This window comes from Mauremys reevesii, linkage group 7 (genome assembly GCF_016161935.1).
Source record: "Mauremys reevesii isolate NIE-2019 linkage group 7, ASM1616193v1, whole genome shotgun sequence".
NCBI lineage: Eukaryota > Metazoa > Chordata > Testudines > Geoemydidae > Mauremys > Mauremys reevesii.
Window position 1 is genome coordinate 32,295,165 of NC_052629.1, and position 13,244 is coordinate 32,308,408.

At 39.1% G+C, this 13,244-nt stretch overlaps 1 protein-coding gene across 5 annotated transcripts in view; it reads right to left on the reverse strand.

Annotated features, from left to right (window-relative positions):
• Positions 1-13,244, reverse strand: part of HECTD2 (HECT domain E3 ubiquitin protein ligase 2) — an 82,886-nt gene that overhangs the window by 20,512 nt on the left and 49,130 nt on the right. For all 5 annotated transcript variants that reach the window (XM_039481012.1, XM_039481011.1, XM_039481013.1 and 2 more), the window contains 6 exons: positions 13,036-13,159; positions 6,245-6,341; positions 5,587-5,694; positions 4,074-4,206; positions 3,008-3,096; positions 1,383-1,541 (listed from right to left, as the gene is read on the reverse strand). In XM_039481012.1, the coding sequence (XP_039336946.1) occupies positions 1,383-1,541; positions 3,008-3,096; positions 4,074-4,206; positions 5,587-5,694; positions 6,245-6,341; positions 13,036-13,159 (710 nt within the window). The remainder of the gene's footprint in view (positions 1-1,382; positions 1,542-3,007; positions 3,097-4,073; positions 4,207-5,586; positions 5,695-6,244; positions 6,342-13,035; positions 13,160-13,244) is intronic.

The following is a 13,244-nucleotide window of genomic DNA, read 5'->3' on the forward strand; positions in this document are numbered from 1 at the left end:
AGTGAAAGGCTCAGTGTGTCCAGATGGTAACTAAATAGCCCATTCCATGTCCAGCTTATGCTTATGTAACTTCTCTTTGTGGCATGAAGACAACATAGGCCAGATTTACAAAGGTACTTAGGTACCTAAACATGCATCTAGGTGCTTACTGGAATTTACAAAAATACCTAAGTAGGTTAGGTACCTAGCTCCTACTCAAAACCAATGGGAGTTAGGCACTTAACTCACAGAGTGCTTTTGTAAATCCCACTAGGCGCCTATCTGCATCTTTAGGCTCCTATGTACCTTTGTAAATCTACTGTTTGGCCTGCGTATGTGTATCTGGAGGAATGCTTTGCCTCCCCCTTCCTCTTCAATATGGATGCAAGAGGACCTATGACGCTCAGTATTCAAAAATGGAACCTACTGATAGATAAAGTGGTTTCTTGCCAGGCAAAATAAGATCTGAAGATCTTGTCTTCAATTTACGATCTGATGGTTTCTTTGTTGGAGAAGCTGGACCGAAAGATCACCTCTGATTTCAAAGTCGAAGATTCTGAGACTTCTGAAGAAAGGAGTTGAGCAGGTCAGACTTCAATCCAGGGGGAGAAGCTTAAGACTGAGCTCATGCTTCTTACCCCTACCCTGGAATATGGTGCCACACACAAAAAAATAATACTAATGCAAGTACCCATCAGCATACAAAGGGCCTTAATGATAGGGTAGCGACATCTTCCAACTGCATGGGGCACCTTTTTTTGATTCCCAAACTCTTTTTAGGATATGTCATCTTGTGCTGATGCAGATTTCAGAATATTGCTACTCAATTGTAGAAACTAACCCCACTAAAATTACTAGAAACGAATCTGTCCATTACAATACTTTTATGGGTTTTTTTAAACCACAGGAATGAAGAATGAGAATGATCTAGCAGGTGACTATAGAGGAACTAAGGTCAATTAAATGGCTGAGGCCATTTGTAACTTCGCTTGGAATGCTTAGATCCAGAACTGACTCATGTACACCGTTGAGAGTTTTACTGCATCTAGTGATACCATGGATTACAAAGTATAGCACTGGTCTCTTAGAGTGGAGTTCTGCATAGTACATTTCTTAGATGTGAAGTTTCATGTGTTTGTGTGTAGTTTTTTTTAAAATTCCCATAACTTAAATGGCAGAAGGGAAAATTTTGTTCAAACTTTTACAAGCAAAAAATAAATAAATAAGATCTTCAAGAAGAGAGAAAATGGTGAGTGGTTTGGAAAGCATATAAAAAAGGGGCTCATAATGTGAAATGTTCTGCAACATTTAAATGAAACAGAAGCACCCAAATCCAAGCACCGATAAATGAAACCAATTATTATTTAAATAAACTATCCTTTAAAATACTGCTTTTTACTTACTGGCATAATATGACACAGGTCATCTAATGAAACACTACTGATGCCTACAGGTGAGTTCTGATCACAGGGAACAATGGGAGGACTCAAAAGTTTCTTGTAACAGCAAGGTGGGAAGCGAATATCCAAGGTGATACTGTTATACACGGCAAGTCCCATAAGCTATACACATCAGATGTTAAGTAGAAAATCACATTCTTATTATTCTTTTTAGATCACTTTAGAAGAATATTTTACAGTGTTACCTAGAGTATTCTTTAAATATTAAACAAAACTGAAAAGGCAAGAAAATATGTTCCTTTTTCAACATTGCCATCATTCTTTTAAGAGTCTATTGTCTAATGTAAGACCTAGTAAACTAAAAAATATTAACATGATCAAATAATGCACTTCTATTCAACACTTGAATCCTTTCATACTTAAGATACTATACAGCATGAAGCATTTTTTGAACTACTATAATATGAAAAAAAAGTTAAAATGAAACTATAGATATGGGTATCTTTAATCTAAAAAATTCTAAAGAGGTCTTAACATACTAATGTTTCCATAAAAATTAAACACATTAAGACAAAGTTATGCTGACAGTATAGTTTACCAGCTGGCCTATTCAGGCATATTTGGTGGGACTGCACAAAGATCCAGAGTTTTGGGGAACTATTAATGAGAAATTAGGTTTATTTTAGGCTTTTTTGTACAAATCAGTATGATTATTGCTGTATCTGAGAAGTTAATTATCCATCAAGAGAAGCTGCCCCTTTTTTTGTGGTTGTTACTGGTTACTGCCAGATTTGTTATTACATCCCATTAGTTTAACCTTCCTATGCCAGGCAGCCAATTGGGTAACGCATGGGATATTTTCCTTATATAAAACTTAAATATAAGACCAGGCTATTCATTTCTATTTACTAAATATGCCAGTTCTAATAAACAAATACATAAACCATCCGATTTGCTGCCTATTACACGAGGCTGTTTTTCTTTTTGTATTTAGCAGATTAAATCCTTTTTACTGTATGTATTCATTCTATTTGTAATGACTATACTGTTTAATGATTTTTTTTTAAAAAAAATCAGTTATCTATTGCTAATCATTCTGTTGAAAAGTTATGTCATTTATAACAGCAGTGTGAGCAACCTATACTAGATTATATATCAGTTGGTTTAACAGTCAGCAAGAAAATATTATTTTCCAACAAAGATTCAATTTTAAAGATGAAACTTTATAGTCAATAAACTATTATAATAAAATAGATTTTAAACTTGTTACTAATAAGGGTTTCATACTTTAAAAAAATCTAATTCTTAATTTCCTAACTTTGGAGTGCTTGATTTTGCTAACAACATTATTTTAATGTATTTTTTGTATGTAATTTATATGTATACATACACACAATACGTATTTTCCTTATTTTTAATTTTCCTACAAGAATCATTAGTCAGTGTATTCTGTTTAGCTCCTTAAAGCAAAAAAAAATCTTTTACTGAAAAAGAAAAGCATAATAAAAACTAATTCTGACTTTGTATATTTATACTTCAATCAGAAGTTCCTAGCTTTTTGTTTTTACATTTAGTAACTGATTAAAATACTATGCAGGTAGCACATCCAAGTGTACAGCAAAGGATACAGCTCCAACCAATCGGAATTCAGAGTAATCATCACATTTATAGATGCTAAACCAGTGGCAGTGTGAATCCTTGTGATATGTAAACATACCTGTGGAATGTAAAAATTATTTCACATTATTTATCTGCAATGAAAAAAATCCCCCCAAAGCATGTATCTGTCTCATGCTTATAATATATGGAGATATACCTATCTCATAGAACTGGAAGGGACCTTGAAAGGTCATCAAGTCCAGCCCCTTGCCTTCACTAGCAGGACCAAGTACTGATTTTGCCCCAGATCCCTAAGTGGCCCCCTCAAGGACTGAACTCACAACCTGGGGTTTAACAGGCCAATGTTCAAGCCACTGAGCTATCCCTCCCTCTGCCTTCCTTCATCCTTTTCTTAGCTAACAGAGTGTATGTATCAGTGAGTGCCTTCATTCTAGATACTTTCCTTCCTTTCCACAGCAATACAGATAGTTGTTTGGCAATCTTGAAGGATGCTGACACATATTCACTGACACTAATGTCACAAGCTGTATTGCCATATAAGGCACGGTTGTGGGCTGTGTGACAGAAATCACCAAACAATAGTGAAATTGACAATGTTAAAGTTAATTCGCTAAAGAATTGTATTTAAGATCCATATTTATGGAGCCAAAAATTAGAGTGTTAGAGTGAGTCAAATTTGCTGAAAAAAACAAAAGCAAAGTATGTGGTTTAGAAATTGAGGTGACTGAGACCCCCTCTGGATAGTGCAATACTGACTATCACGTTCACAGTTCTCAAGTAAGGAGCTGGCCCTCATGCAGGTAAGTCCCACATCTATACACAGTTACTGTGCTTCAGTTTACAGACAGTGAAGGTATGTTTACACAGCAAAGAAAAACCTGTAGCTGGCCTTTGCCAGCCGACTCGGGCTTGCAGGGCTCAGGCTACATGACCCAACAGAGAATATTAAAAAAAAAAGATCCAAGGTGGATGGGCTAAACATTTGAAAAACTAAAAATGCCTCTCCATCCCTGTTTTTAATTAATCCCGTTTTTAATTTGTTAATCTTAAAAGAAGTAAATTATGAGGACTCACCATAGTCCGGGTGAAAAATCTGGCGAATAAGGAGAAGAAACCATTCTTTTGTCAAGCCACCCATATCAAGACCAGCCTCCCCTACAAATGTAACTTTCAACTTTTTTTTCAAATCTGCCCTCTTCCGTGTCAGCTATTAAAAAAATAAAAATTACAATAAATCAGAGACTCACAACGTATCTAGTATTACAGAACTTCTGGATAAAACAAATGTGTTTATTTTATTTCTACAGCTATTAGTTGAGTGAAATATGAATCCATAAAGTTACTGAATTCTAATTCATAATTCAAGTTTATATGCAAATAACTGTTTGGATTGGATTAGCTAATCATAACTGGTTGGCCACTCTCCCTCCTGACTCATGAGGTCTCTGTCCATCTCTTGAAAGCCATCTTGGGAGTCAAGGCACCAAATAGCTCTCATCCATGCTCTCTCTGAGTAACTGGGTCCTGGCTATAGTAGCAGTGGATTAAAAATTTGGGTAAGAAATTGGAAGGAAGTCTAAAGTATTTAATAATCTCAGAGCATGTGTAATTCTGTAGGCAAGTTAATGATAGACAGGTAAGGGAAGTGTCACTTGAGTCATTTAAATCTACAGAATCATAATTTCAATGGTATCATCTTTTTAACCGATGATGGCAATCAACTTCAAGCATTCCTTCCATTTAATCTGAAACCTTAAAAAAAATTTAATCTGGGTATCATGTTCTGGCCATTAACTGGTAACACATTATTGTCAGTCAAGAGCCTCAATAAAACTTTGTGAGGGCTGCCACGTTTGACATGCCTGTGTTAAAGTATAATTTTAAAAAATTATTTAAAAAAGTTTTCTTCAATGTATAGCTACATAATTGTTCTAGCCTTGTCCTGTTTGGGGCCATAGTGTTTGTGGGAGAAAGGTCTTTCGAATGATACCCAACTTGACCAATTTCCAACCACACTGTATTATCAAAATTTCTACCAACCAGAGGACTTGGAGTGGGGACCCGGGGAGAAGTGAGCCCCCCTGCCATGCCACTGTAATTATGATTCAGTAGATTTTTACAAATCAAACACCACCGCCCCCCTTATCTTGCTAACACCAGCTTGCCCACCACAGAATGAAATTTTACTATATTGTGCTCCTAGACTATAAAGCTTGAGGAGAGAAGGTCGTGAAGAAAGAAATCACACAGTATGTAAAGAATTAGTTAGAAGAAGTTGGAATTCCTACCTTGGAATATGATACAATATAATCTGATGATTATGCACAGTATTCTTAATGGGTTCACTTTATATTCATATTTTTAAAATTTCTTTTTAGTTAGCATGTACATACACAAAATGTACATAACTGTGTGTGTGAAGTGGGTAAATGTGCAGGAGACAATGACTGAAAACGTGGTTAGTTTCCTCAGCTACCATTACAAATGTTTTAAATAGATTCACTATAGAAATAAGTCCTATCAGACTGAATTCAAAATGTTACAGATACTTTTCAACAAAACATTAATTAATTTCCATTTTCTGTACCTCATCAAGTGAATCGCTAACAAGGTGCATCCTTCTCACTTTCAAGTTCAGGAACAACATATTCATGTCAGGTCTCTGCCTGCGAGAGACTTTGTCCACTAGGCTTTGCTATTTGGAATTTAAAAAAAAAAAAAAAAGTATTTTACACACACAACATTTTTGCTTAAGAAGCCAAATCAGCCCTCGCTACCTAGTACCATTTCCTCTTAACAGTCACTTCTCCCTTATATGCAACACCCTGTCCTGTGACCTGTATTCTGATCTATCATTGTCCACCTTTGCAGAATAAAATTGACAATTAACAAGGCTTTTCAGGGAAATGTGTTTCTTCAAAATTATCCTCCTCCTTAATCTGGCTTGCCTGTCACTCATGGGCATGGTGAAGAAAGATTCATATATTGCAGAAGAATAAGAGCAGCACATTATACTGTAGAAACATTTATGAAGCTACTGCCGCCCTAAGCAAACTAAAACAAAAACACTGTGTAAGCATTCTTCATGGCCTTTTGCAGACTAGAAGTTACAGAATGACCTTTTTTTTTAATTTAGAGGTTAGCCCTAAATTTCAGAGATTGCAATGTATAATTTTACAGAATGTTTAACAGATTAAAATGTATAACATTATTTTTACATGATCATTTATCACAAAGTAACTTACCCGTGCCATGCTTATCATCTGTTGTTCTGAGTCCCTTTGAATAATAACTTTTTTTGCTGCTATAGAAATAATGAATGGATACTGACAGAAAGAAAACCTGAATGGCAAAATAGACAGGAAGTTAAATAAGGTGTAATTTTTATTAAAGATAATAAAACAAGAATCAATCTTTGTATTACTGTTTAGTAATTCTCTCCTCCATTAATATCTCATTTGTAAATAACTCTTCTTCTGAAATAGCTATCGTTCTTTCCGCATTGTGTGCACAGATGTTAATTTAATCTTGTGCAAACCATTTTAGTGTTAACTAACAAGGACTTAGCATTCACAGTATTTGTATATACTTTTTCACAATAGACCTTTAATCTTTATTGTAGCATCTACCATCATTGCCCTTTCATGTGACTGAAGAACAAAGTCAGCCACTATAGTATGCAAACAGCATTTTTGGTGTTAAATACTAAATTTGAATTGTTAAGCAGAGCTAATGAATAAAAAAAACTTAACTTTTACATTATTTTGATTGCAAAAAAGATGTCTCATGTCTATTATTTTCCAGTCAATTAGAGCATATAATGGAAATACTTGTATTTTATGCTATTTGCTGGGGCCTGATTGACATTGGGAGCTGCAGGTATCCAGCATTTCTGAAAAAATCAGGCCATCAGTAACATTATTTTTCAATCAATCAGCAATAAGGATGATAAACACTCAAGAATCCCAGAAATGACAAACACCAATGGTTCTTTTGTTAGTTTTCTTTGTTAAATTTAAGCTCTCATGAAAGTGAGGAATAGCAGCATTAGCTTGAGCAAAGAACAGAGCATGTAGATGCTGTCCAAGCTCTCTCACGTGGCTCCGCTAGTATTCAGTCATTACATGCAATAATGTTATTTGTCTCTTTAGCCTATTCTCTGACAACTGTGTAGAACATTATACATATCATAAAGCTACTACAGTGAAGTATGACACTTCCTCCCAATACAAAATCTGCCTTGGAACTTGTGCAGGAATTTGGACTTTGGGCCCCCAACATGAAAGGATAATGTTAGTCCATTATACTATCTGTCAAACAACCCGTGTCATCTTTCATCTAATACCTAAAGTTTCTTTCATCCTTCACCTTTGACAACATTATATGGGCCACAAGTCAACAGTTAGTATTCTTAGTCATCGGAGGCATCATTCACTAAAGAAGACAGCAGAAACATTGATTCACCATGTAAACTAAAAATGAACTTACTAAATATTCTACACCACTCATTAAAAATCAATTTGAAACTAACTCTAAGACTGATGAAGTGGTCCACATGTCCTGTTATAATACAAACATTTACAGCTACATTAACAGACAAAAAAAAAAATAAGAAATGTATGTGAACCACATCAGCATTTCTATCAAGAATTTTTATAAAACCTAACAAAAAAGATTACTTACCAATAACTTTAAGTTGAGTGTATTTCTTTTGTTCACATTTATGGGATGTGTGGCTTGGTACTGCTGAGTTTCAGGAACTTTCTAGAAAGCACTCCACTTTCAGTGCTCTGAACACTGAGACTCAAACCTATACAAAGGATTATGGAGTCCACAACCACCAAGTGAACTCCATAATTCCACGAGAACAAAGTTGTGAAGAAGAGAGAAAGGTGGGAGCAGGGTGTGAATATGCAGAGGAAACCCTTCTAAAGAACTATATTTGCTGGTGAAAAGACGGTTACTCACCGTAGTAACTGTTGTTCTTCGAGATGTGTTGCTCCTATCCATTCCAGTTAGGTGTGCGCGCCGCGCGTGCACGGCTCTTCGGAACATTTTTACCCTAGCAACTCCGGCGGGCCGGCTGGGCGCCCCCTGGAGTGGCGCCTCTATGGCGCTAGATATATACCCCAGCCGGCCCGTCCGCTCCTCAGTTCCTTCTTACCGCCCGTGACGGCCAGTTGGAACAGTGGAGTGCTCCTTTACCTCCACAGCCCTAGCGTTTCTCCATTTCTTCAGTGTACATAGTTGGTTAACTTAGTTTAGTTGTTAGATTAGTTGAATAAGTTTAGTTAGATATAGTATAGTAAGGGAATTAGGGGGGTTTAGCCCCTCTTCTTCCACAACCGGTGCGGGCTCATGCCCAAGGCACCGGGATTTAAGCCCTGTGCGGCTTGCCAGCGGCACATGCCGGTCGGGGACCCGCACGACTCCTGCCTGCGCTGCCTCGGGGAATCCCACAGAACAGATAAGTGCCCAATCTGCACAGCGTTTGAGCCGCGCACTAGAAAGGAGCGGGACTCTCGCCTGAAGCAGCTCCTTACGGAGGTGGCACTTCAACCTCCTGCGCCGACCCCAGCGGCACCGAAATCGTCCTCGGCGCGCAGCGCACCAGCGGCACCGAGCCGCCCCGGTACCAAGACTGCTCGGGCTTCGCAGCCGGCACCGGCATCCCGGCACCGTTCCCTCTCTCCACCGAGGAAACGGAAGACGGCGCAGACGGCTTCTAAGCCTCATGCTCCGGGACAGCTTACCCAGCCATCACCGGCACCTCCGGCACCGGCTGTGGTAGTGCACAAGCCGTGCACGGTTCTGTTGACTCCGGCACCTCAAGAGCCGTAGAGTCCGGTACCTCCCTGCTCCCCGGTGCCAACCGCGGTCGAGCTACATCTCCCATCCACGCCCGAGACCTTCTTGACGGCGAGAGAGCTCATCGAGCTCACAGAGGCACCGAGCCTCCGGCCCCCGGCACCGCCGGTGCGGGCTGTTCAGTCGGTGGGCAAGCCGGCGATGATGCGGCCCCCAACCCCTGACAGACGGGATAGACTGCGCTCCAAGTCTTGGTCCCGGTCCCGGAAACGGTCGCCGTCACGCCGATCCCGATCCCGGCACCGATCAACGTCTCGGTACCGCTCCCCATCTCGGCACCGGTCGCAGTCCCGATACCGCTCAGCATCGCGGTACCGGTCGCACTCCCGGCGACGCTCCCGGTCCCAGTCACCGGACCGCCGGTACCGCAGGAGGTCCGGCTCCTGGTACCGTTCTCGGCACCGCGACTCCCGAAGCCGCTCCCGTCACCGCCGATCGAGATCGCGGTCATGCTCCCGGTACCGAGGCAGTCGATGGTCCCGATCTCCATCCCGGCACCGCGCCGGTCGGCACCGATCCTCGGCACCGTCCGGGGACAAACTGCCAACTTCCACGGCGCACTCCATCAGCTCGCCGGAGTTGCTAGGGTAAAAATGTTCCGAAGAGCCGTGCACGCACGGCGCGCACACCTAACTGGAATGCATAGGAGCAATCACTCGAAGAAGAATAATCATTTTCTTTTCCAAGGTTTGCCTCTTATATTCCTGATCATGAGGTATAAAACAGGATGATGAGAAGTGCTCTCATGTCATCCTTGTTTGGAGAATGTAACTGGCAGCTAACTAGTGCTGCAGTGGCTTCATTCACAGGCAGGGACCCCTAGGTCTTGAGACAAAGGTGTAGGAGGCCACGAGACTTACCTGCTTTAGAAAGAAACTCACTGACATTTGATACTATTCCATTAAAGAAAAATTATCTTAGAAAACATCCCAAAAATCTCTCTTCAGGGGAAAAAAATGGCTTGCAAAGAGTCCAGGACTGCACCAATATAAGAAGATATCTTTTGAGTAGGTACCAGAGAAATTGAGCAATACCCATGTCACTTTCAGGAATTCTTCTAAGGTTTGTGGTATACAAATGCAAACCAGCCAGTTCTCCAAGTACAGGTAAATTGGAATACCTTAATGCCAGAAGTATGATGCAACCACAGCCAAACAACTGTTAAATCAGAAAACAGTAATGACTGTTCCCTGCATTTAAATATTTGTGTTGAGTAAGTCTGAATGAGATATGTAAGCATCTTTTTAAAAAGTTGATAGCTTTGTTCAGACTTCATAAAGAAAGGATAAGAACGATGGAAGCCAATATCAGCATTTGTAATTTGAATTTATTCATTAAGTCTGTTAACTTTTTTAGCCTTCATATCATCATGGATCTATCCGATTTTTTAACATGAGAAATGATCTTGAATAGACAGTACATCCCCTTTGTGCTGATCAGGCACCTTTCTTCTGTAGTTTCAAACTTTACAGAGAATTCTCCTCTGCTCTGAATAGTGTTTACTTAGTAGAAACCCTTATAAGCATATGGGAAGAGAGATTGGGCTGCCCCATGGAATTAGATTGTGTGGCCCAACCAAACTTTAACCATCCATGGTAATTTCACTCCACATTTCAAGGAAATGGACCAAATGGTCCCCAACCGACAAAGACGACTAGAAATTAATGCATGGCACAGGTTTCTCAGGCAATTTGTTAAATGTGTTGCTTAGTGGATGCAAAAGCCATGTGAACATCAGCAGTCAAAAATGAACTACTATTTTTTTCCACCTCCAAGCCAGGCAGATCATCACAGATATTAGCTGAAGGGAGGAGAAAGTCAGAGTTACTGGAGCTGGTTGTGATAGCAAGAACGGTGAACACTACACACACAAAAAATACAGCTTGAAACTGGTATGCTTGTCCAGATTGGCTACAGTGTTATGTTCTGAGACCCCACTGGGGATTTAGACTATGTAATATTGCAGAAACAAGGGAAAAACCCCAAAGTAAAAAAGAATTAAAATTACACCAAGAGTGATATAGCTGGACTAAACTACACTATGATCAAAAGCCAAACAAAACATGTCTGACTACAGACAATAGGTCCGGATGTCCACAGCTAACCAAGGCCTGGTCTACACTAGGGGAGGGGGTCGAACTAAGGTACGCAACTTCAGCTACGCGAATAGCGTAGCTGAAGTTGAACTACCTTAGTTCGAACTACTTACCCGTCCTCACGGGGCGGGATCGAAGTCCGCGGCTCCCACGTCGACTCCGCCACCGCCGTTCGCGGTGGTGGAGTTCCGGAGTCGACAGGAGCGCGTTCAGAGTTCGATATATCGCGTCTAGATGAGACGCGATATATCGAACTCTGAGAAGTCGATTGCTACCCGCCGATCCGGCGGGTAGTATGGATGTACCCCAAGAAAAGGAAAGAACTGAAGTGGGGTGGAGGCCAGATAGCCCTCCTAAAGGCTTTGTTCTGAATGTTCAGAGCCACAAGGAGGCACTCATGTGAACCCAACTGGCACTGTTTTCTAGAAAGTTCCTGAAGCTCAGCAGCTCTGGGACATACATGTGAATATGCCAATGAAATTATGTAGTTTTCTGAAGTTATTTGTACCATAATATTCCATGATACTAGAAATTTGTAAAATGCTTTTATATTTCCAAATCCAAATATCAAGCCTCACACTGAAGCCTGATCTAAAATACCTGTAATGGTGCGAACAAATTCTGCCCTTAAGGTCTTCTTCAACTCCTACTAAAGTCAATACAAATTGCACATATATAAACACAAGGCCACATTTGGTTTTTAGTATCTTTAACTTATTGAGAACATTTCAGTGTACTTTGAAATAAAATAATAAAAAGTAAAATAAAGAAAGATGTAATTAATCTCTCATGATTCAAGCCATCAAGATCCCTTCAGAAATCCTTAATGCAATGCTATATTGTTTAATCTGATCCAAAATTTTCATTTTGTAAAAACAAGCTTTTGTGAAATCAATGAAAAATGTTTTCATTAAAGATTTTTTAAATTCAAAGGAAAGTTTTAATAAATATTCGTAACCCAAACATTGTGCTGATTCATGAGACTCTAAAATCTTAATTTCACTGTACAAGCTGAGCAAAATGCAAAAAATAAGAACAGCCTAAGAGTGAAAAATAAATTGAATGTTACATTTTCTTCCACTTTAATAGCCTGAAGTACTACTTAGAACAGGAGACTTGTTGCCAAAAGTGACAGTTAAAGGACCGTAAGCCTTCAAAGGCTTACACATGTTTATCTTTATGCACTGAAAATAGTCCTGTTGACCACAGTGAACTTGATCACAGTCTGTAAAGTTAAGCATGTGTTTAAGTCTTGGCACGATCAGAGCCAAATTCTGGAAGGACACATATAGTATATGAATGTTTGATATGTTTTATATATAAAATGGTAAATGCCATTTGATATTAATAGGTGTCTCTCTTATTGTGTGGAGGACAAAATAATTTGTATCATGATAAAAATAATTCTTATTAAAAAATTTGTACAGTAGAACCTCAGAGTTACATATACCAGAGTTACGAACTGACCGGTCAACCAAACACCTCATTTGGAACCCGAACTACACAATCAGGTAGCAGTAGCGACCGAACCAGTCCACCCACCCCCCCCCAAAAAAAAAACATGTATTAAATATAAACTACTAAAACATTAAAGGGGAAGTTTAAAATAAAGATTTGACAAGGTAAGGAAACTCTTTCAATGTTCAGCTGTAAAGTTTTGAAAGAACAACCATAATGTTTTGTTCAGAGTTATGAACATTTCAGAGTAACGAACAACCTCCATGTCTGAGGTGTCTGTAACTGAGGTTCTACTGTAATTAGACTTCACTAGCTGCCTTTTGTACAGTCAATATTAGCAAACAATGAACTTATATTACTGTCTAAAATTTTTACCTTTTATCTGATTTAAATCAAAGTGTGAAATCCTGGCCCCACTGAAGTCAATGGCAAAACTTACAATGACTTCAATGGGGTCAGGATTTTACTGAAAATGTCAAAGCTATCTATTTGAAAAAGACATGATGCTGAACTTTAAAATAAATAGACAAGCCTATAACGAACAACAAAAATAAGCATAATCTATTTTTATTTATTGTTAGACAAAACCTGACTCTTGCCAGTTTCTCTTTTACCTGTGAGAGTTTCCATAACACTGCCAGTTATGATACTCTTCCATGAGATCAATATGATCCAACGTAGAATTATAAAAATCCGTATATGAAATAATAGCAGGATTAGCCAGGCTATTTGCAGCACCTACAAAGAAAACATATAGAATCAGTTTCAGGAACTCTCTCAAACTACTATCCCAATGAGGCACACCCATTTTCAAGTTATGTGA